We start from the raw sequence: 23960 nt of genomic DNA, 5'->3' as shown, positions 1-23960 counted from the left end.
AAAGGCACCACATGAGATGAGGTTGCTATTTTACAGCGCTCGCTGGCTTGCTTCAGGGTTTGCGGGACACTTTTCTTAGTTTCACTGTCTGGCTCTTCTTTCTGGATCAGGACCAAAGTGTTTTTTGGTGAACAGACACAGCTGCACTTACAGCTGGAAATCCGATACATTCCTGGAAGAGATCGGATGCGATTATGAATAATTGAGTGATTATTATGTATTTTCTCATCTTCTGATAGTTTTATTTCCTCTCAAAACTCTTAATATTGGTTCCAGCTCTCAAAGCCAGCAGGTAGTGGCTTGCAATTATCATTCTTCAGTCACACCAAACCACTTTGCTATTAATCCCGTTGAGCTCGCTGAGGCACAGACACATCCCAGCCTCTCTAATTAAGATATAACCACAGTTCCCATGACTGGTCTGCTACACGACTCCGGTGGGGGGAACTCCAGCGATTTACGGGAAGAATCATAAAACTTTAAACCAGAGCATACCAGGAAACACGGGCCTGAACCTACACTTAGGGACTCCATCATCAGCTAATATAACTACAGAAGTGTTCTTACTCATCCTCTTAGCCGTGCCGGTTTATAGCTCATAAAGAATCAACCGGATTTCATCAGCATGGATTCCTGTTTGAGGCGTTTGGATGACTAATTACACGTGGCAGGGATCCGGCTGCAAATTAGATCATCAATATCTGGCAGATGGAGGAGAAGGAGTCATCTCCAATAACCTGTGAAGGACTTTTTACACAATGGAGCTACTGTTTTTGTGAGAGGAGTGAGGAAGAATTAATCCTAAACTGCTGTGGTGGGGCTGTACTTAAGCAGATCTAACTGCGGATACTTTCAGTTTTGGGCTAAATTAAAAATTTTACATTTGGATTTCTATTACTTCTAAAAACAGCACAAGAGCTTAAAAAAGCCCAACTAGCCGGTTTTTGGCAATAAGTTAATGTTTTGTTTTGTGTTTAAAAAACTTCCTGAATGTAAAATTCCTGAATTACATTCCAAGCCCAGCCCTGTTACCTAGCAACCCAAGCAGCATTCCAGAATTATGTAAAGCATTTAATCTGAGTTTTTTTCTTTTTCTTCATTTTTGGGTTGGGTTTTATATCTTGTGATTATTTATACTCCAGCATGTATTTAAAATACAACTACCAGAACTCACAGGGTAATAAATAGCTTGCTTTTTGTTTGTCATGCTGTTTTATGGCAATAAATTGATAATTTTTGGTGTCTGGAAAGTAAGCGGTAACCACAGCGGAGTTCTGCCCGTTACCTAGCAACCGAAACTGAGCCCCACTACTGGTGCCTAGCTGCTTTTTCCGCTGTACAATGGCTACTGAAAAAGACAAGTGTATAGTTGTTGATTTACCATTCAGAAACCACTTACTGCATTATTGTAGGTTGTGCAGGAGGCTCCACTTTTGCTTTTCAAAGATCTACAGTTGTATAATTGCACATCTGTTAGCGGTTAGCGGACATTTTTAAGTGTGAGTGTAAACGTTGAGTTAGGGGGCAAATAAGCTGCTGCTTATTTGGTTTTAAAGTGACAAGAGGTCCTAAAACAGCTTATTCTCAAAATATGCAGAACCGAGGAGATTAAAATCACATTATCTAAGAATAATTTAGCAGAAAAAAATGTGATGTTTTGCATAACCCATGGACCTATCCTAACTTGTTCAAGGAAGCATAATAGGTCACCTTTAAGTATCTGTTCTTTCTAGTATAAAGTTTCTACTCCATTACATTTCTATAATGTGTTGCGTAATACGTTACATTCATGTCCCATTGCAATTTTGATTTATTAATTTGAAAGTAATCAATGACTTATTCGAGTTAACCGGTTAAAAAAGTGACTCCATGTGGCTCAACACTCTGAAAATTTAAATATTGTTCACATTACACTGGCTGTGTAATGCCACAGGTTCACAGTTTGTCACAGTGTTTTCTTAAATAACGAGTTGAAATATCTCTGAAAATGACTGGTGCCTATTCCTGGGTTAGGTGTGGCTAATGTCCTTTTTTTAGGCTGACAACTTTTACTTCAAAGTGTTTACTGCACAGCAATAACATTGATTTTGCTTTGAGTTAAAGAAAAACTTTCAAAGGTATAGTCATTCCTCTTTTTATTTTCCTTAATGGATTTAACTCCATTAAGATGCACAAAATCACAAGTCTAAATGTCAGCTGTGTCACAGAAGTTAAACACAATAAAAACATGCACACTATTGAGGTATTAAAGGAAATACATACGTAGACACATTTAGTGATATTCTTGTCTGGGTTTTTTTTGTTTGTTTATTTGTATTTTTACTTAAGGCCAGTGTTTAAGTACTTTCTCCACCACTGCTAATCTGTAAACAAGCAGATTTCATGCAATCAAATCGCAGTGCGGTCGCTAGACGTTGTAAATAACACTTGCTGCTGAAGTCAAACTGGAAATAAGAGGCATAAAAGTCAAAGCTGCCACACCTGCTGAGTCATAACATCTCTGAAGAGCCTGACTCAGCTTAGCCGACGTGGACAAATATGTTTCTTCAGAGGATCAATCACACCAACATCTGTTCCTTTAAGGCCGTTACAGAAGAGTGGTGGGAAAAAGCTAGAAGCCTTTGTAAAATCGGATTTTTTGTGTGCAAGAAATTTGACTTTGGTTTCACACTTTCAAACTGTACAGACATTAAGTGTCAATATATGGCCTTTAGGGGGCGCCACCTGGCTCAGCGCAGACACACCATGCATAGACTCTCTCTTACTTTGTCCCTCTCCAGTTACTAGTGATTATAGGCTACTAAAGCCACAAAACTTTTTAATAATATGTGAACTTTAAAGAAAAAATATAAAAGCTGAAATAGTAATATTTACTCTTTTTAAAAAAAAATAAAGGGAGGTTGTAGTAGTGCAAATCAGATTATTTTGTTTCAGTTCCTTGTTTTAGTTCCTTTAGTTGTCTTCTTCTTGACAATTAATGCATGTTAGTGATGTAATAATCTATTGATTCTCACTTTTCCACCTCATTTTTTTCTGAGTACCCGCTGAGGCTTTTGTTTGATCAATCATTTTGTGTTGTGTTTTCCACAGCATTGGTGACAAAAGCTGCAGTTTGGAGCAAATGAGACAAGATTATCTCTCTAGAAGATGCCGTCCACTCCTCGATCACCAAGTTTGGAGGACGCTGTGGAAGGTTTTCCCTCCAGTGGATTGCTAAGGTCGGTCTGAGGTGGTTTCATTGGCTGGGTCTCTTGGCGGTCTGGTATGTGGCCCCCTGACCTCGGCCCTCCGGACATGCAGCTCACCCTACCCAGCTTTGGGAGCGTGTTTGAGGATGTTGAAGAGCTTCAGGCGCCGCTGTCCTTTGGGGGTCTCCACCAGCCGTCGCTGCATTCAGGTGGTCTGTGCTCCCTTCCCAGGACTTCGCTGGGATGTAACCCCAACTCCCTGCTCAGCTGCAAGACAGCAGGACCCCACTTAGAAAAGACTGTGGAGGATTTTGTCATTACAGGTCAAACAGAGCTAAAAACTAACACTCAGAGGGTCAGCTGCTACCCTCAGCCCTCTCTTCCCATTTCATACATGTTAACCAGTTGTGCCAAGTCTCCATCTTTTGAATCTCTACCTTCGTCCATTTCTCCTTCTTCATCATCTTCAATTGTTACCTCACACGTACCTTATTCTGACCACCATCACAAAGTGTCGTCACAACAACACAATCTACAGGAGGATTACCGTTCAATTAAACAAGAACCTCCAGATGATTTCTTGCCATGTAAAAGGGAGCCGTTTCAAATAGCCAACCAGCAGGGGGAGCTGTTCCATCTTGGTCAGCTGTCTCTGGGTAATAATGCTCACGACAGAAGCCAGTCCCCAAGCCTCAGTAGATCAGCAGGACCGGACCTCATGCTGGACCAGCAGGAGCAGTCGTGTCATTGGATCGACTGCAGCGCCACGTACAGCAGCCAGGAGGAGCTGGTGAGGCACATCGAAAAGGTGCACATCGACCAGCGTAAAGGGGAGGAGTTTGCATGTTTCTGGACTGGCTGTGTCCGACGGCACAAACCCTTCAACGCTCGCTACAAGCTGCTCATTCACATGAGGGTCCATTCTGGAGAAAAACCTAATAAATGCATGGTGAGTCGTCTTTCTTAGACTTAAAAGTGGCTTATTATGCTTAATTGAACAGGTTAGGATCGCTCTATGGGCTTTACCAAACATGTTCATTACATTTTTGTACAAAATCATCCTTAGATAATGAGATTTTAGTTTGGTCAGTTCTGCCCATTTTGAGCTCCTTTCAAATTAAGCCGTTTTAGGGCGTCTTGTCACTTTAAATCCAAATAATGTGCTGCTGGCCACATCCCCCAACTCAATTTTTACACTCAAAAATGAAAATAGCTACAAATAGATGCGCAAATAAACAACCGTACATCTCTGAAAAGCGGAAGTAGAGCCTCCTGCACATCTAACAAGAATACAGAAAGTGGTTTCTGGGTGGTAAGTCAACAACAAAACACTTGTCTTTTACAGCAGCCATTGTACAGCACATACAGCAGTAAAACCAGCTGACCAAACGTGCTGGAGCTCTGCTGAGGTTGCTAGATAGCGGGCAAAACTCCGCTGGGGTTGCTAGGTAACGGCACAGGTTTTTGAAATGGCTTAATTTCAGGACTTCAAAAACAAAAGACTTATTTTCAAAAAACAGCATGGCAAACAGGAAGCAAGGCGGGATATAAATAATCACAAAATATAAGACAAACCCCTTCCCCCGAAAAAACTCCAACTAAATCCTTGCTATAATACCACAGAAAATATCAATATTCTCTATTAGAATTGCCATACCAGCAAGTTCTTTAGAAAGTATCGACATGTTCTATGAATTAATTATAAATATAAAAATATAGTGCCAATGTAAAAGTATTTATTCTACAGAATGCGGAGTAGATTTTTGCAGGGTGATTTGGTTTGTTTTCTAAAACTCTGGCATAGAGTATGTAAAAGTAATACCTCTAATTTTGCCTTTATTTTACTATTAACAACAGATTATTTGTACGTCTTTAACTGTTTCAGGGCTACAGACACATCCTGCATTCATGCATTCATTCAATAAAGCCCTGTTTCTTCCTCTCTATGCATGAGTAAGGGAAACATGGCAGAGGAAACAGTTTGATCATCTGCATGTCTAACAGACAGTCTGATCAGTCTGACACAAACGGAGGCGAACTGAAAGCAGGTTCAGACCAGTCAAGCCCTGTCAGGGCTTTTAAATGACCTGACGTAAAGGTCAAAATGGTGAGATTTTGTTTCGGAGTGCCTGTTTACGTTCACTTGTGAATTACTTTCATCATCAAGGCACTATGTGACCTGTAACGTCGTTAAAATGGCACACAAAGTTAGCCATTTTAACAATGGCTGTTTTCCCAACATATCTAAATATTAGATATAAATTTTAGCAACAGTAAATAATTACCGCAATATAAACAATAAAAACTTAAAGAAACGGTAAAGCTTTTTGTAAATAATAAAATGTTCAATTTCTGGTGAGAAATCAATAACAACCCACCCCGACAGCATGCAAACATGTTTGTATTTCTACTCATATTATGACTTTCTACTGACTTCCATTCATTTTAGTAACCTCATTTATTCTTAACCCTAAGCCATCCCTAATTGTTACCAGTGAATTCGTAACGATGACCTTAAATGAAATGTTATTCATAACATGCGTTTTTTGGTAGATTTGGTTCAAAATTGCAACATTTGTTACATTTTCAGCCGGTGGGGTTCGCTTTCACACAGCACTTTACGAAACAAACCAAACCTTTTTAAAAACCTGTTTCCGTCCTTTACCAGTGGGGGCGCTGCACTAAGAACAACTGAAGGAAACAACACAAAAACCTCTGAAGAACACCTTTGTGCAACTTTCTTCTTTATGAAATGTAAATAAAAATGGTGTTGTGTCAGATTTTAGTAGTTGTAAGATTTCTCTTGTCTTTGGCTAGACTCTTTACCCAGAATGCAATGTGCAATAGGTCACTTCCTGTTTTTGGATTGGTCTCCGGTCTGCATGATATTCACATATGCATTTAAACCACACCGGAGTTCACTTAAACCAAACCTACACCTTAGTACGAAGGCGGACTAGAGTTAGCTTTTTTGGTTTCTTATCAGGGTCCATTCACACTGGCCATGTTTAATCCACTTTAATTGAACTCTAGTCCATTTGTCTAGAAAGTCTGGTTCATTTGGGGTGGTGTGAATTCGCAATTGAACTCTGATCTGCCTACAAATCTAGGTCCCTGTTACATCACTGTGCCAGTGATGTAAACACTGGCACAGTTCGAATTCATATGCGAACAGCTAGCGGACAGGAGACCACCAAAAGCAGGAAGTGAACTACAGCGCAGGGTATTCTGGGTAAATACAACCAAAACAAATGTAAAAGTCCAGTGCTGGTGGGAGAAATGGCTTGTGATCTCTTGCCAAAGACAAAAGAGAAATCCTACAACCGCTAAAATATATCACTCTATGTTTGTTTACATTTTGTGAAAAAAGGAAGTTGCGCTCAGTGCCTTCTTTTGAGGTTTTTGTGTCGTTTTCTACAGTTGTTCTTGGTGCAGCGCGACCACAGGCAAGGAGGGGAACAGGTTTTTCAATTAATCTGGATTTTGCTTGACACAGTGCAGTGTGAAAGCAAACCATATCAGCTGAATCAGATGTGAAACAAAACACCCTGAGAGTTACACATTCACAACTCCCCGAACAAACCAGACTTTCTAGGTAAACGAACTAGAGTTTGAATAAAGCGAACTAAACAAGGCTGGTGTGAATGCACCCCAGCTTTGTGTGGATTCATGTAGTTGAAAACCTTTCTGAAACCGATCCAGTGTGTACAATATTATTTTTTTTAAACAATGTGGCGTAGAGTTTTGTTTGTATAAAGACCCGGTAATGTCTATACAAGGTCTGAGTCTGTGCTCCACACAATAACAGTTTTTCTGTTTTTTTACTGTATGTATATGAAAGAAAATATTATCCATATGTAACCAGGTCCATACATGCTCTCAGTATTAATGTCAGTGTTCGGCCTGAGTATTTTAACATTTAAAAAAAGCATAGAGATGAAGAGTAAAGCAGACCGCATCATGTTTTAGAAATAGTACGTGTAAGGTTTCTGCCTCAGAGCCAAGATTGTCACTCTTCATCAATCATGTCATCAGTCATTCTCTTCATCACATCTGCACCAAGACGACCAAATTCCCGTCTCTGAGAGCGACTCCGTTATTCCCCTCTGTCATCAGCCCAAAACCCTGATTAATAATTCATTTAAAAGGTTTCACACGCTTTCTATTTAACTGAATCACTTCATTACTGTGTCCTGTGCCCCTGCCCGCTCATAAATGTATTACTCTGGATTAATATTAAATCTACATCAACACCAAAAATTATTCACCGGTCACGCTTGAGCTAAATGAATAATGTGATTTCATTTTAATCAACTGCTGTGACTCGGACATGATGGTGAAGTCACCACTGGTACTGCAGTGGAAAATGAATGTCTCCCTTGAATGCGGTCAGTGTTTATTAACGTATTCTAAATTATTTACCAGCCTGTAATGTCGGCAGGTGTTATTCAGGCTGTAAACATGAGTCCCCAAAGAGTTTTTAAATGCAAAATGTTCCTGTTATGATTTATTGGACTGCAGTGAGATTACCGTGAGGGTACACCAACAATTATCCCATTAGCAGGAAATACCTTGGAAGAAACTTTTATATTTCTGTGGTCAGAAAAGATTGCTCACACCTCTGTTAGATTTCTGTGAATTTTTTTTACATAACGCTCAAGAATGGTGCCTTCAAGTGAAATCATTAAAAAGTAAAAATGGTCAACACAGCAGAAAAAGCCTGAAATCTGATCAATGTAAAAATATCTGTCCACTGTTAATTCTTGTATTCACACTTTAAAAATGGAGCTAAAAATTAGTGAGAACTTTGGAAATTTGAGTCTAGAAAAGTATTAAGTTTTGACACTGCACACCTATGACTGGGCAAAAGAAATCAATAGACATGTGATCAATATCAATAGAAAATAATTCTGATAGAATGTTCAATAATTTAACTGAACTACGTTCGAAAATCGCATAATGACGTTGGCAGAGAAAAGTCTTTAGCTGCTCAACCTCTGATGGCTAGCTAAACAAGGTTGCAGCTAACTCACCCGCTCTGCGGTTACCTAGCAACAACCTGTTACTTAGCTAACAACCTGTTGCTAAGTAACTTGCCTAGTATTTATTTATTTATTTTTCTCCCCTCCAGGGGATCTTTTGTGGGCTCTAGTGTCCCTTACATGAAAGTAGGCTGACAGGAAAGGGGGAAGACATGCGGCAAATGTCGCCGGGTCCGGGAATCGAACCCGCGACGGCTGCGTCTAAGACTCCAAACGTGGGTCGCGCTACCCCATGACTCATAACTGCCTAAAAACAAAACGGCGTGGAGTGAAAATAGAAAATGGATAGAATAGCTCAAGAAGAAACAAATTTCAGATATTTAAAACAAACAAACAAAAAACTAATCAATAATCTACTTATATGAAACGTTTATGTGATACGTTGTCATGTCGTCCGTCTGTAAGGTGTAACGGACGGGGAATATACTCGTGTCCCCCGGACCTCTCGTAACTGTGCCCTCTGTTCCGTTACAACTACTTAATCCGTTATTGATTTGCGGTAACGGGTTTTTCCGAGTCGTCTTTAAACGCACCATGAGCGTGCCCATGCTAACTCCGCTGTTACGCTTGCTGATCGCCAGCGGTAGATTTGTTGACAGAAACACGTTCAGTTACCCAACCGCAGCTAGCGAAAGGTAAAAAAAACTTCAGTTTCTTCTAACCAAACCGTGTAAGTTTTGTAATCCTGCTACAAGAAGATAATGTTAGCTAAAATATGACTAGTTAATCCAGTATATTATGTTAAACCTTTTTTAAAGGGATGCTAGTGCAGTTACATCCTTTGCCATTTAGTTAACGCCAGGAATGAAATTATTTTATGTAGGTGACGCACTGAGAAGGCGATGTGTAGTTTATACTTAGACATTTTCATTTGTTTATTTCTTTCCGTTTCTATGTTCATGCCATTAAATTAAATTATGAGACTTATTACTCTGTTACCTTGTAACTTCCATTCAATTTTATGTGATAAGTAAGTAATAATTTGCTTACAGGAATTGAGTTTTACTTAACATTATATGTTCAGTGTTGCCATTTGGCTCTAGATTTGCTTTTTACACTGCAGATTTTTAAGGGTAATCGTGTCAAATCAACCAGTTTGGCAGCTAAAACACTAGATTTTATTAGAATATAGCTTGCTGGGTTTCCTTGGATAATTTTCTTTTCTTTTAACAATTTTAAACTGAACTTAGCTGCAAAGTCTAATTACTTGAATTTATCTGAATGACATGACTGAATTGATTATATATGTAATTTCTTTTTATAAATTGACACTATATAAGCAAACTTAATAGTTTTCTAAATATGAACACGTTTAGCTTTACCTTGTTTTTAATGTTGTTTATCAGTAAATCTTTGACTAGTAGCATCAATCTGTATCTAGATTTATAAGGTAGAACCATGAGAAAAAGCTTCATAAAGTGTAGAAAAGTTTAAAAAGAAAAAGTCAAGTGTTGTGTTTTAATTTTATGTAAAAAATAAAAAAAAAAGTTGTTTATGTATTAAGGAAATAATTCAATGTATTCAAAAAGGCGACACTTTTAAAAGCATCAGGTGGAAGAAAATGCTTTTCTAAGTATTAGAGTTTAAAACATAAATTTTCTTTGTTAATTTATGTGTTAAAGTCACATTTGTTTTTACAGCTTTGGGGCCTCAAATCTGCAGCTTCTTGAAAGCTGGAAGTTTCTCAGGAATTCATCTGTTTACATGCGGTCTGAACTGTATTTTTATATTCAGGTGGTTTCAGGCCTTGTATTAATTAATCATCATGATGTAGTGGGATATTTTTTTACGTAAAGACTTATTCAAATAAATGAGGTGAGTGACATTTACAGAGTCATTAGTGGGAACTAATAAAACCTGGAGTGAATGTTTGGAAGGAAAACAGTTTAGATGAAAGCCGTTCTTCCTGCCCTCAGACTCACACCTTGAAGAGGTTTGAAGCCCTTATTCAAAGAAATTACCAGTGGTTTTCAAAAGCAAACATGCTCTGCTGCTTAATTTGTCATCTTAACAAAGTTCTTCATTATAAACTTAAGTGTGAAAAATTAACTGCTGAAGGTGATGTTTGCTTCTTGTCTGGATTTAGTCCATAGAACAACCCACCACCTGTGTGTGTTTTTGGTTTATTTCACTTAATTTTGATCCATTTCTATTAAAAAATAACTTAATTAATTGTTTCATTTGAAATGTTTACTTTTTAAAACACAAAGAGATTAAGGTTTGTTTTTATTTTACAATATAATGTCAGAGGGAGGATCAAACTAAGGCCACATATAAAATTGTAGTTTTGTTTTGCATCATTCCTATGTAAAATTTGTCATTAGTCATACAAATGAGTTTTTATGTGCTTTAATTTTTTTAATAACAAAAATTATGTTTTTATGATATGTTGTGTGAAGAATAATATGATAAATAAAACAAATCTTCAAATTCTGGGTCAACCCAGCAATGTTAAATATCATTCAAGGGAGTTATACTTGTATGATTTAAAAAAAACAATAAATATAAAGGTTGTTGTGGTGAATATCTGTAGATAAATATAATTATAGGCTCTATTTTGGATTTGGGGCTGCTCAGTGGCGCAGTTGGTAGCACTGTTGCCTTGCAGCAAGAAGGTCCTGGGTTCGATTCCCAGCCCGGGGTCTTTCTGCATGGAGTTTGCATGTTCTCTCTGTGCATGCGTGGGTTCTCTCCGGGTACTCCGGCTTCCTCCCACAGTCCAAAAACATGACTGTCAGGTCAATTGGTTTCTCTAAATTCTCCCTAGGTGTGTGTGTGTGTGTGAATGGTTGTTTGTCCTGTATGTCTTTGTGTTGCCCTGCGACAGACTGGCGACCTGTCCAGGGTGAACCCCGCCTCCCGCCCGGAACGTAGCTGGAGATAGACACCAGCAACCCTCCCGACCCCGTTAGGGACAAGGGTGAACAGAAAATGGATGGATGGATGGATGGATTTTGGATTTGGAGAATGGAGGCACTGCCAATTGATCCCAGAGTAGGCTTACTAACAGATTCCTGATCTCAATTTTCTTGAATGAAATGACACAAACATTAGTACAGCATGGGAAATAACTTTTCAACAATTTTCTAACTGTATTGGCATTGTTTTTAGGCTTATATCATCAACTAATGTGAATTAATATTTATTTAGTTTTTAGAATAAAATGTAAATCGGTTTTCTTACCGTCTTCTCTTGTAGTAAGAAATCAACTTACAAACAATGCATAGAAAACATTCTGCATAGAATGTTTTGTAATAGTTTTCCAACTCATCAAACTGTCTAGCTTCAAAAATAGATCAAATTTGAAAAAAACATTTGAAATCAAACTGACAGAGCAAGTCCCACCAGGTGGTGCTAAGCAGAGAGCTGGGAAATAAAATGCAAGAGGTCTGCCACAACTTTTGCTTATTTTCTGGGTGCCTTTAAATTATAGGGAATAAAAAACTCTTCATAAAATTACAAGAGCACAATTCAAGTTGTTTTCCTTGAAACAATCAAAGCACATAAAGCGCAAAAACTTTATTTTTTCCTATTTTAATTGCACAATGTTATTATACTCAACGCAACTGAGTATTGTCCGTTTTTCTTTTTTTTTTTGTTTTAGTTCGAAGGCTGCTCCAAGGCATTTTCACGTCTGGAGAACCTGAAGATCCACTTGCGGAGCCACACAGGAGAAAAACCGTACATCTGCCAACACCCAGGCTGCATGAAGGCCTTCAGCAACTCCAGTGACCGGGCCAAACACCAGCGCACCCACCTGGACACGGTCAGGCAACACATGCACTCGCCTCACCAACTGCTCTGATACTTAAAGCTGCAGTACGCAACTTTTATATAAAATACGTTTTTTACATATTTGTTATGAGACACATAATCTGTGAAAAGATTGATATCCTTCACCTCTTCCCTGAACTTTCCTGAATAAATGCATCTCTCCTGGTCAGAAACAACCAATCAGAGCCAAGAGGCGGGTCTTAATGCTGTCAGTCAACTTGGTGAATGCGCTGCTAAATGTGCTACTAGCAGAAAACCATCTTACCGTTAAAGGAAAACGGCTATGCTAGCTGCAGCGTAACAGAAAGCAATGGGAGGGAGATAGAAAGGATTATAATGGTTTTGGGTTTTTCATTATTGTTTGGTTTTATCTCGTTGTAACTTTTTGTTTGTCTTATCCAGCTAGTTTTAATTTTATTTTGCAAATTCAGAAATACTTTAATGATCCCAAAGGCAGATTAAATGTTGTTGTAACTCAGATTAAGTTGTTATTGAGTGTTTGCTAGTTTTTATTAGTCATCACTACTTAAATACTGTTTAGTTCTTGTTTTCTTTTTACTAGTAGCAGTAGTTTTAGTTTTTTTCATATTTTGGTTAATTTTTAGGTGCAGAATAAAAAAAAGTCAAATTATTGTATTGTGATTGTTACGGCCCGGCTCAGGTGGCCGCAACAAAAAATAGGGAGGACAAGACAACCAGAATAACTTTTCAGTCCTTCAGAGGCATTTATTAAAAGTTACTGTCTAGGGGGCGTGCCGTGGTGGCGTAGCGGTTGGCGCGACCCGTATTTGGAGGCTTTGAGTCCTCGACGCCGTCGCGGGTTCGACTCCCGGACCCGACGACATTTGCCACATGTCTTCCCTCCTCTCCTTCCCCGTTTCCTGTCAGCCCACTATCATATAAGGGACACTAGAGCCCACAAAAGACCCCCTGGAGGGGTAAAAAAAAAAAGTTACTGTCTAGGGAATAATGCGCGGCAGCCCAAGATGTGCTCCCTCAACCTGGGCCTCCCCGAGTCATGGACCCGGTTGGCCCCCACAGGTCTCTGCTCCCAACTGCCACAACGTGTCAAGCGATCTGCCGGGGCCGCCTCTGGATCCGACCGGGCCTGGATCTCGGCTGGGCCTGGAACGGCGCTCCTTAAATACAATCCAGGTGGCCACGTAATCAGAGGCACCTCCCACAATTGAGGACCTTAATTGACAAATAATTTACCACATTGCCACACAGCAGGGCCGTCACATGATTATTTATACATTTGGTAATGAATACTCAACAGAAGTTATAATTTTAAAAAATTATTCAATTATTGTTGAAAAACCAAAAGATCATTTTGTTGACTGGCTTAAATACCATAAACTGATTTTGTGGAGGGAAAATTTATTTCAGGCGAATGAATAGATTCATAAACACAAAAATGAAGGATATAAGATCTATAATTTGATTATGTTACTTTTTGCAAAGAAACAATATAGTTCCAATTAGTTATAGTTTTTCATTTGTCTCAGTTTTTATTTATTTCAGTTAACAAAAATGTTTTCACAATTTCAGTTTCTGTTATTTTAGTGAACTATAATAAACTTGGTGAGCAGTGATTGACAGCACTAAGACCCGCCTCCTGGCTCTGATTGGTTGGAAAAGCTAAATGTTTTTCACAGATTGTCTGTCACATCATAGCGACAGTTTCAACAAATACATAAAAAAATGTTTTTAATAAAAGTTACATACTGCTTTATAGATAAATATCACAACAAATAGGAAACAATTATATAAACCTGACAATGTGTAAATGATAGCAAGCTGTAGTTTTTTGGCTTTAATGTATATACTCTTACACATAACTTTGTTTTACGGCTTCATATATTTTCCAAATGATAATTGAATTATTTAAGAGCGCATTTCCAAGACACACATATAAATCCGTTTTAATTTAAAGAGCCGCTGCGCCTCTTGCTCCCTGTCTCCGCCTGATATACGGTCTCAGTTCGGTGGAAACGTTGCTCTGCAGACTTTCTGTGGATTTACTCCCAAAGCCCGCAGTTATTTTTACTCCTGCTGACAAGCAATGAGGATTTAGCTGTAATCCAGCGAATCACAGCTCTTATTACACGGATGAGATGTCGCACTCTGTTGTTGTTACAGCAGGACCAGAAAGCTGGTCTCTCCCTTTTGTGGTTTCGCGCTAATGGCGGTTTCTCGGTTGCGTCACAAATCAAGAATCAGACACTTCTGGCTCCATTTTGGAGGCCCAGCAAAGGAATGTCTGCATGTAAGTAATTGTCGATATAAAAATAACAATCCTTTTTTTTTTTACTTTAAGTTTAATAAAACAACTTGAATTGTGCTGGTGTAATTTTATAATAAAGGAGTTTTTATTCCCTATAATTTAAAGACGTTCAGAGACGTAAAAATAAACAAACGACTGCCGCTCATAAAGTCAGAGAAATTTGGATTATTCAAACTCGTCTTCCTTAGATTTTTTGAAACATTTGGTGCTTCCACATCATTTTAAAGCTGTAATTATTCTCTATATTTTCCACATTTCAAAGTAAAAGGAGCTGACATGTAAACATTTTTGTTAATTATGTTTTTTTTCACTTGTTATGTTTTGTTCTCATCAATTAACTTGACAAAATCCAATCATTTTAAGTAATATAGGAATACGAAGGGGGCTTTACTCATCCATTTTGAGTATAAAATAATGAAAAATTATAATAATTTCACTTCAACTCTTTTTCTGAGAAGCATAGCAATCTAAACAGATGAAGAGAATGTAAAGTTTGTTTTTTAGTTCATTTATCCATTTGGTTTAGGTGTATAACTTCCAGAAATTATTACTGCATCAAGAATCAAATAATGACTGAATATGAAGGTTTTATGTTTAATGTTCGATTATTTTTCTATTTTATTACATTTTTTGCAGCTTATGTTTGTTTTTCATGAATTATTCATTTTATTTTGTTTCATTCACACACTGATATTGTGATATAACATATTATTCAGCCGTATATGTGAATAAATGTAATTTACAGCTGAATTTTAAATTAAAAAGGAGGATGTTTAAGTTATTTGAGTTGTTTGTCCATTGTGCATTGTTCACTAAGCATTAAATATATACATTTTTTCTTTATTTTTCTACTCATAAACACAAATGAAGCTTTAAAAAGATCATATAAATGTTTGTTTCTGAATTCTCCTCTTGCTTTTCTCCCTTTAAGCTTTCAGATGAAAGGTAAATATGCTGCATAGCGTTTCCTTTTTCTGAGCAGTTTGCACAAATTTCTCCATATTCGTCCTAAATCTTTATGTGTAATGTGTTGATGTGGCTCAGCTGGATATTCTTTAATATATGATGCTGTTAATAATCAAAGCTACAGTACAAAGTGGCCTGTAAATCAGTTTTGTTGTAGTTTTCTGATTTTTTCTTGTTGTGTTTTTGTTGACAGAAACCGTACGCCTGTCAGATCCCCGGATGCACCAAGCGCTACACCGATCCCAGTTCGTTAAGGAAACACGTTAAAGCTCACTCTGCCAAAGGCCTGCAAGAGAGAGAAGTCAAGGTGCCCGCCGTCGCCCCACATCACTCCCCTGATCTTCCACAGGGGAAACACACAATATAACTGAAAAGGCTGCAGAAATCAGCTTAGAAATATTTAGAGGCATGCAGTAACGGTCATCAGGTCGGGATTTGGACCTGTGACGGCCGCGTTCAGGACTAAAGTCGAGCTTTAGTCCTGCACCGCCTCACCCCTGGCAAATATTGGTTTTTATGTAACTTTCATTGAAAACAAAGTCAAGAGGCTCCAGATCTGAGTTTCTGTCGTGCTGTGGAGATGGAGATCAGCAACACGAGGAAAACATGTTTATTATTCAGTAGGATGAAATAAAACAAAACTATTACCCAAACTCTCTGGAAGTCGGAATAGTGGGTCTATTGTTCTGCGTTATCTGGGCTTTGTTTGTTTTCCGTGGACCATGAGTGACACTGCGTTTGGTGCGTTTTCAGATGCCTTATTGGTTTAAACAGAACAACATGTGCTTCAGTGTTATGACAAAGCCAACACACCCTGCGCTGCAGTAAACCCTCTGGGGCTAAATAAAACTTTGAAACACACACTTCATAAACATTCACTTTAAAAACGCCCCACGGTTACAATATTCCTAAAGCTTATGTGACCGAGCTATTGAAGCTTGCATCTTCATAAACATTGATTTGGGCGCATTTTCTCCGCTGATTATACATGCTTAGCTCTTTGGCAGTCGCTGAGAGCTTCCTCTGTCAGTTAAACGTCTCAGAAAGTCCTCAGGGATGTTCTGTTAACGGACGATAATAAAGTTAATTGTCCTGCTTTTATTTTATTCAAACATCTTGGACCGACAGGATTTCTGGATTTTGCTCCTCATGAGGCCGAAGCACAAAACGAAACAAGAACCAGGCCTCGTATACGTGGAAAAATGAACAGTAGAACATGAAAATAAATGTGCTTTCTATTAATCGACTGTATGTAATCAAAGTCGGTCCCTTTCAGTTGGAGCTGCATGGGAACTGCATGACCTAAACACACAAATTAGACGCTGCAGCTTTTACATGCAGTTTTTCTGCTGTTATTGCACATCTGTTTTTCTGTTCTGCACTGATATTGTAAATAGCCTGCTGTCTTTTTAATGGTCAATACACATGTACATAAAATTCATTTTAAAAAGTCGTTACGCTCTGTTGCACATCCATTGGATTGAAAAGGATATCTCAATTTCTGATAACTGTACAATATTTTTTATATATTTTATGTATTACTAATCTAGTTTTTTTTTACAGATATTGATAATACATTTTGATCTTTTGTGTGAATCTACATGTCTTGATGCTGCTGATATACCTGAATTTTCCCGCTATGAGGCAGTAAAAGTATTTATATTTTATAGTTTTACATATTTTGCCAAGTTGCAACTTTAAATAAGACCTATTACTTTTCCTTGAACAGGTTAGGATACGTTTATGTGCTAAAAAAAACATGTTTATTAATTTTTTTGGATAAAATAATTATTAGATAATGAGAGTTTAGTCTGGTCAGTCCTGCCTGTTGACCTCCTTTCAGAATGAGTTGTTTTAGGGACTCTGTCACTTTAAATTCAAATGAGCTGCTGCTGGCCACGCCCCCTAACGCCACAGTTAAACTTCAGCGCTTTGTGGGTCATATCTGGGGCAATAATGAAATAACCACAGATTGACTATAATAAGGCGACTTTTCAAATATTATTTCTAAAGAGAGAAACTATCAGTGGTTCAAGACCCAAACAGGACTGCAACCAACAATTATTTTAGTAATGATTATTCTATCAATTATTCCAGCCATCAACCGATTAATCGGCTAAAAATAATTGCTACTTTCTGCAGGTTTTTCATTTAACTGCCTATGCTTATCTTATACAAATTAGAAATACATTAACAAACGCAAAAAAACCACACAATTCAATTCATTTTTAAATAAGAAAATAAACATTTTATTGCCTAAGATGCAACAGCGCAGCATTCCTTTAGTGTAAGCTTGATCATCATACAAATGATGCTAAAAAATGCTGAAACAAAAAATACTTCTAACATCAATATGTGGAAAACTCAACCCTTTCTGCTCAACCTAATATCAGTACAGTGTACAGAGCCGATAAGCTGCTTAAAAATTGGATTAAAAAGGTGCTTAATAGTTTTGGATAGAAGATATTTGCAGACAAAGACGGTTTCATTTTTCACTTAAATGTAAAATGTGTGCAAGTTTTAGGGCTGGACAATAGTAACAATGCATACTGAGAAACACGTGATCAAATATCACTAGATAATACTAATACTGATAGAATCAACTGACTTTCTCACTCTTTGGTTGCCTAGCAACTCATTCTGTGGTTACCTAGCAACAACCTGCTGCAGTTGCAGTTTCAAGTTCCGCCACTTTGCCTCATAACTGTCTATAAATAAACAACAATGATGTGGAGAGAAAACTGTGGATGAAAGAGGAAAGGCCACACCATCAGTTCAGCAGTGTTTTAAATATTTAAAGAAAAATATAATCAATAATAATCAATATAAACTGATATAAAACACCTATATCGTGGTTTGTCAGCCATATTGTCCAGCTCTAATGTGTTTTTGTGCAGTTTTGGCTTAATTGAAAGTGTTGTTCTTTCTTCAAATGGCCTTTTTAGAGTCTGTATACTCCAGTTAACAATTTACCAATAATTAAATTAGTTGATGATTATTTCAATAAGTGATTGAACACAATTAATCCAATTAATTGTTTCATCCCTATCCTGAATATTAATGTCATGTTTTTCAGATTTTTATGTGTAAAAATTGTTTAAGAAAACAAGTATAATTGTCCTTTTACTCCAATAACATGAAATCTCAATAAAATGCTCTGATATTTGTGGTTATAACGTGACAGAAATTGGTAAAGCACTGTCTGGCGAAGTGCTGTAATTACTCTCATTCCTTCACATGCAACATAAAAGCGCAGCTCCGTAGTTAAGGCCGAACATCTGTATTCTGTCTTACTCGCAGGCTCATGTGCATGCCGTGTTGGAATCGGACATTTTGAGCGACTGCTTGGCGAGGCAGCATCTCCACAGCTCGGCCTGCTCCCACCAGGAAAACAGCTCGCCTCTACCAGCCTTGGATGACTTCACAGGTACGAAACAGTAGCAAACGTCTGTGTTTACCCTCCAACAAAGAGATGTTGTAGCCGCTCAAACACCTGGGCTGTTCAAGCTGCCTCTTTCATTTTCTCCCATCGCCTCATTCGCTCCTTTTCCGCTCCCTCCCGTCTCCCGTGTTTACCTTGTCCAATTACCGGGCGCTGAACGCGGGCGAGCGAACGAGCGAGTGGGCCCTCCCTCGCTGCGCCCGCTCCTCCAGCTCCTCCAACACCAGGTTTTGCGCCAAGCTCTATTTTTTCCCCTCCTTCAATTGCTGAACGCGGATCAAGAAGCTGTCAGGGATACTGAGGCTGACTTGGCAAAGGAAAGGAGAGTGTGTCCAGGAGAGCTGTCCATGTCTATTACTTCAGACTACTTGCAGTTTTACTCTGAGGACTTTGAGGGAAAAGCCTCAAACAGCACACTGCGAGCTATGTTTATTCAGGGCAAAACAAGCGTGTCAGTGTTTAATTCAGAAACGATCCCAGGAGGACTTTGTCCTTATCAAAAGTGGACAAACAGAGTCAGAAACCTTTCTTCTCAATACATTATGTATGATTTTTGCTGGCTTCATAAACTTAGCATGAACTCAAAGTGTTCAGGATCCAGTTTATGACATATAAACATGAAAAACTATGTTTTTCTATTAACATTATCTGCACAAGTGACTCTGAACCCTTCAGACTGCTTCTTTCTTCAAAACTGTTTATTATTTCCTTGAAACTTCAGCAGAAATCTTGGTTGTGCAAACCGTATACTGTTTGCGTTTGCATTATGCCCAATTACATCTGATCGGTTTTCTTTATTCTATTTGCTGACATAAGCTGTTTTTTAAAGGGATTTGCTGCTGCGGCATTGTGATGTGGTTAATGTTAGCATAGCTGAGAGCTAACAGAAATGCTGACACAGCTAAAGCAGTTATTTTTGTTAATATTGTTGTAACATCACAGAAATGCTATTTTTAGATAATGTAGTTAGCAGTTAGCATCGTTAAGGTAAAAACACGGCTAACAGAAGCAGTTAATTGTTAGCTGTTAGGATAGTTGAAATATAATACAAATACTGCTTCAGCTAAAGCAGATAGCAGTTGTTAGAATTGTTGACACCTAACAGAATTGGACAATATAGTTGGCACCTAGGATTGTTAAAGTAAATCAAATACAGATTTTTGTTAATGCAAGATAATGACTAACTGCCTAGTTGACAGCTAACAGATTAGAGTTAATGTCAATATAGTTAGCTGTCGACTCATAGTTAATAGAAATACTACCTTAGCTAAAGCAGTTAGCAGTTATTTGTTAGCATTGTTGAAACATAACAGAAACACTACAATTAGATTATGTAGTTAGTAGTCAGCGTCGTTAAACTGTTAGCCTGTTTCAAAGCTAACACCAGTATGGCTAATAGTGAGTAGTTAACTGTTAACTGCTAGCAGAGTTGAAAGTCAGCAGTTACCTGTTAACATTGCTGAAACCTAACACAAATACTATTATTAGATGAGTTAGTTAGATGTAAGGATCTTGGAAAGTTAACAGAAAAACTATTTTTTGTTAATGTAGCGTAGTGGGTATGTTTTAGCTGTTGAAAGCTAAAGGACGCACTGCTAATAGTCAAAGCAGCACATATTTAACCATAAGCATTAAAAGTTAACAGTAATATTGCCTCTAGCTAAGGTTAGAAGTTGTTTGCTCGCATTTTTGAAATCTAACTTATAAAAATTAAAAACTTATAATTAAATAATGGATTAATCCATTACCTGAAAGCTTACAGAAGTAGTTAGACTGGAGGATATGACTTAGTTTTAAGCCCCCAGCTCAATGTTTTTAAAGTGTAATTAGACTTTAACCCAAATCCAAACCTAGAAACCAGTTTTCTTTGCGTTCAGTTTTATTACGTCTCTAAAAATACCTGTGGCTCTGTTTCAGGTGTGTACTCAAACCGAAGCTCGTCTCACAGCAGCAGGAACCCAGAGCTGATGCCCCCATCTGCAGACAGCTGCTCCCGTTACCCCGGCTTGGAGGGCAACTTCGATGCCAACAGTCCTGTATCTTCACTGACCAGCCTGGGCACAATGAGGGACGGGTGAGTGTAACATCAAAAACTATTTTTATTTTGTAAAGATGCTGAACATTTCATTTGTGGGCAATGATAGCTGTTGTTTGTTTTTTACTGTTGTTGTTTTTCTGGGTTTAAGCCTCTTGGATAACATGGTGAACATCACAATATTTTAACTTTTTACTACTGTTATCTCAGATTTTTCCCAGGAAAACAGAGCACTTTAATTACATTTAATCTTGCACCCAGAGGCAGGCTTAAATCTTCAAAAAGTAAAGAAAAAACATGGTTTTCCTCTTATCCTTTGTGGTGTCTGGCAAAGTTTGAAGTAGCAGGGATTTCTTTTGCAGACCTAAGACGACTGGATTTTGTTTTGGCATTGGAGATGCAGAGGTATTTCATGCTAAAGCTAAAAATAGCTCCTCTGTGTGTCTGCACTTAAAGCAGCCCATTGTCCTGAATCCATCCTCCAAAACTGGAAGCTTGAGCCAAATGCCTGCCAGGTATGTGGGATCCAGAAGAACAAACAAAGTAATAAACTTTGGGCTCGCTTCTTTTTTCTAAACCTGTACGCAACTTTCAGTTTAATTCCTGGAGATTACGGCCTCAAAACTTTGGGTTTTGAAGCTTTGCATGTAAACCGACTTTTATTGCCGATATATTATTAGTAATGGCTGTTGAGTTGTTGGGAAACAACAGGAGTTCCCAAACTTTTCCATGCTATGGATCCCCAAACGGCATTAGCATCTGACCAACAAACTCACAGACAGTGCTGCAAAATATGTTAAGAAATGTATTTTTACTCATTATTTAATCATTTTTACAACTATTTAGCTCTAATATTGCTAAACAATTCTAATTTTAATTGATTATCTCATTGTAAATCTGACTATGCTAGCTGGAGAAGCAAAGTAGCTCAATAAATTTGACTGGGAGCCAATCAGAAAGATGAACATTAAAAGAAATTGTTTTAATATATTTTGTAATAATGATTGGAAAACAGATTATTGTCTTTTTTAAATTTTTCTTTCATTCTGAGGCCCTGCTATCGCCACCTGGTGGTGTCCGCTTTGAAAAACACTAGCCTAAGTAATACAAAATCATGATATTTTCTTGTGATTTCATGCAGTTTTTCAGCTGATTTCTGATGGTGCTTTGGAGTTTCTTTGACAAATGTGTTTAACACTAGATAGTAAGATAAATTAAAGAAAAAGCAGCTGAATTTATCGCATTTACAGTCATAAATGTTTCTGTTAACAAATGATTGAACTTTCCTAAAGCTCAACATCTGCGTCACTCCATAAAATTAAATTTATACATTTGAAAAACGTTTATTTTCCACTTAAGCAATAACACGTTGTACTGTCTGGGTATTTTTGTATGAAGCCAGAAAGTATTTGTTCATTATTTGGACACTTTTAAAATGGTAAGATCCAAGAAGCCCATGGCCCGTGTCTTAAAAAGTAACAAGTTAGTGAGTTCATGAAGTCCTACGTCATTTATCATCCTCATGGGCCTTTTTTATTTGTATACAGACTTTCCTGAGCTTTTTTAATATTTTCTCTCCTGCCAAGAAAGAAACAACAAGGTGCATTTCTTGGACATAATTTTAATAATACACATTGGCAGAGCTGAAGCTAAAGTAAATATGGAAGCTAGATGGTGTAGTGAGTAAACAGATATACGGTTAATGACAACAAACGGCTTTGTGTATAAAAAGCTAATTATCCCCTCAAAAATGTCTGTTTTTGCTTTTTTGTCACAATTAAATGCTTCCAATTAAAAAAATGCTAAAATAATAGGAAGACAACCAGAATAAATTTAAAATGTGCTCTCCGAATTATGATGTAATTTAGTAAGTGGAAGGAAAAAAGTATTGAAACTTGTCAGATGGCGTATTAGGGCCTTACTATGAAATAAAAATAAAATCACGAGACTAACGTATCAATAATATGAGAATAAAGTCAGAAAAAAGTCATGAAAGATGTTATTACTCCTCATAATTTAATAAAGTCATGAAATTACAAGAATAAATTTATACGCATATAAAGTCGAAATAATACAAGAGTAAAGTCATAATAATATGAGAATAAAGTAATAAAATTATGAAGATAAAGTCAATATTTGAAGAATAAAGTCAAAGTAATATGAGAATAAAGGAATAAAATTATAAGAATAAAGTCAATATTCCAAGAATTGTCACACGAGTCTGAAGTTGAAATAATAAGAGAATAAAGTCGTAACAACCTTCCAAACCCAACGCCAGACAAGCGTTTGTTTTACCTCCAAGTAACTTTACGTCACATTAAAAACACGTACAGGTAAATCAACGTTGTGTGACCTCAACCCCAGGTTTACTCTGGGCGGGCCGAGCCACTTCGACCTCCTTTAACACTCTTTGGGTTCAGCGGCGGCGCTGTGTTTGTGATGAGCCGGGTTTGTTTGTTTTGCGGTGGAGAGGAAAAAAGCGAGGGATGGAGGCGGTGACCGGATCGGCCTCCACACAGAAACACTGTTATACGACTCGGAGGAAAGAGAAGACGACAAAGTTTACTTTGCAGAAGCTCAAAGTGACTCATGACTAAGTTTGACACATTTGCATGTTTTTCTGTTTGCTCAACTACAACACAGAATTAGCTTTCTTAAGCTCTTCGCTGCTTGTTTCACTTCAGCGCCGTCGTTCTTGAAATGTTTGTGAGCATTTGTTGCGCACCACTAGATGTTACATTATTTCAGTGCAGAAGCCTTTCATATTTTTTCTTCACTGTTAATTCACACAAACATTTCCAACCGTACTTCTTTGAAAAGCAGAAGTAGAGACTCCTGCACAACCAACAAAGATGCCTCAAAAAAACAAAAATCAGAAAAACAACTCTATTTTTAGCTAATGTTAAATTGTGAAAGGTTTTATTTCTACTTATGTTAATTTAGTAAATAATTCAACTACATAAATATGCAACCATACTTGTTTGAAAAGCAGAAGTAGAGCCCCCTGCACAACTAACCGACAAAACTCGCACATACAGCAGTAAACCCAGCTGACCAAATGTACTGGAGCTCTGCTTTGGTTGCTAGGTAACTGCGCAGGTTTTTGAAAAGGCTCACTTTCTAAAAAACATGAACTTTTTGCCAAAACACAACATGACAAACAGGAAGCAGGCTATTTATTACTCTTTGAGTTCTGGCTTGCAGGGGTAGAAATAATCACAATAAT

General features: G+C 37.7%; 1 protein-coding gene across 1 annotated transcript in view; it reads left to right on the top strand.

Annotated features, from left to right (window-relative positions):
* The window catches only part of glis1a (GLIS family zinc finger 1a), a 41710-nt gene that overhangs the window by 13380 nt on the left and 4370 nt on the right, over positions 1-23960 (top strand). The window contains exons 2-6 of the mRNA XM_028021742.1: positions 3091-4137; positions 11835-11996; positions 15451-15564; positions 18558-18684; positions 20617-20773. Coding sequence (XP_027877543.1) covers positions 3265-4137; positions 11835-11996; positions 15451-15564; positions 18558-18684; positions 20617-20773 — 1433 coding nt within the window. The 5' untranslated portion in view covers positions 3091-3264. The remainder of the gene's footprint in view (positions 1-3090; positions 4138-11834; positions 11997-15450; positions 15565-18557; positions 18685-20616; positions 20774-23960) is intronic.

This window comes from Xiphophorus couchianus, chromosome 6 (assembly GCF_001444195.1).
Source record: "Xiphophorus couchianus chromosome 6, X_couchianus-1.0, whole genome shotgun sequence".
Classification (NCBI taxonomy): domain Eukaryota; kingdom Metazoa; phylum Chordata; class Actinopteri; order Cyprinodontiformes; family Poeciliidae; genus Xiphophorus; species Xiphophorus couchianus.
This window is presented reverse-complemented; position numbering and strand designations above follow the sequence as displayed.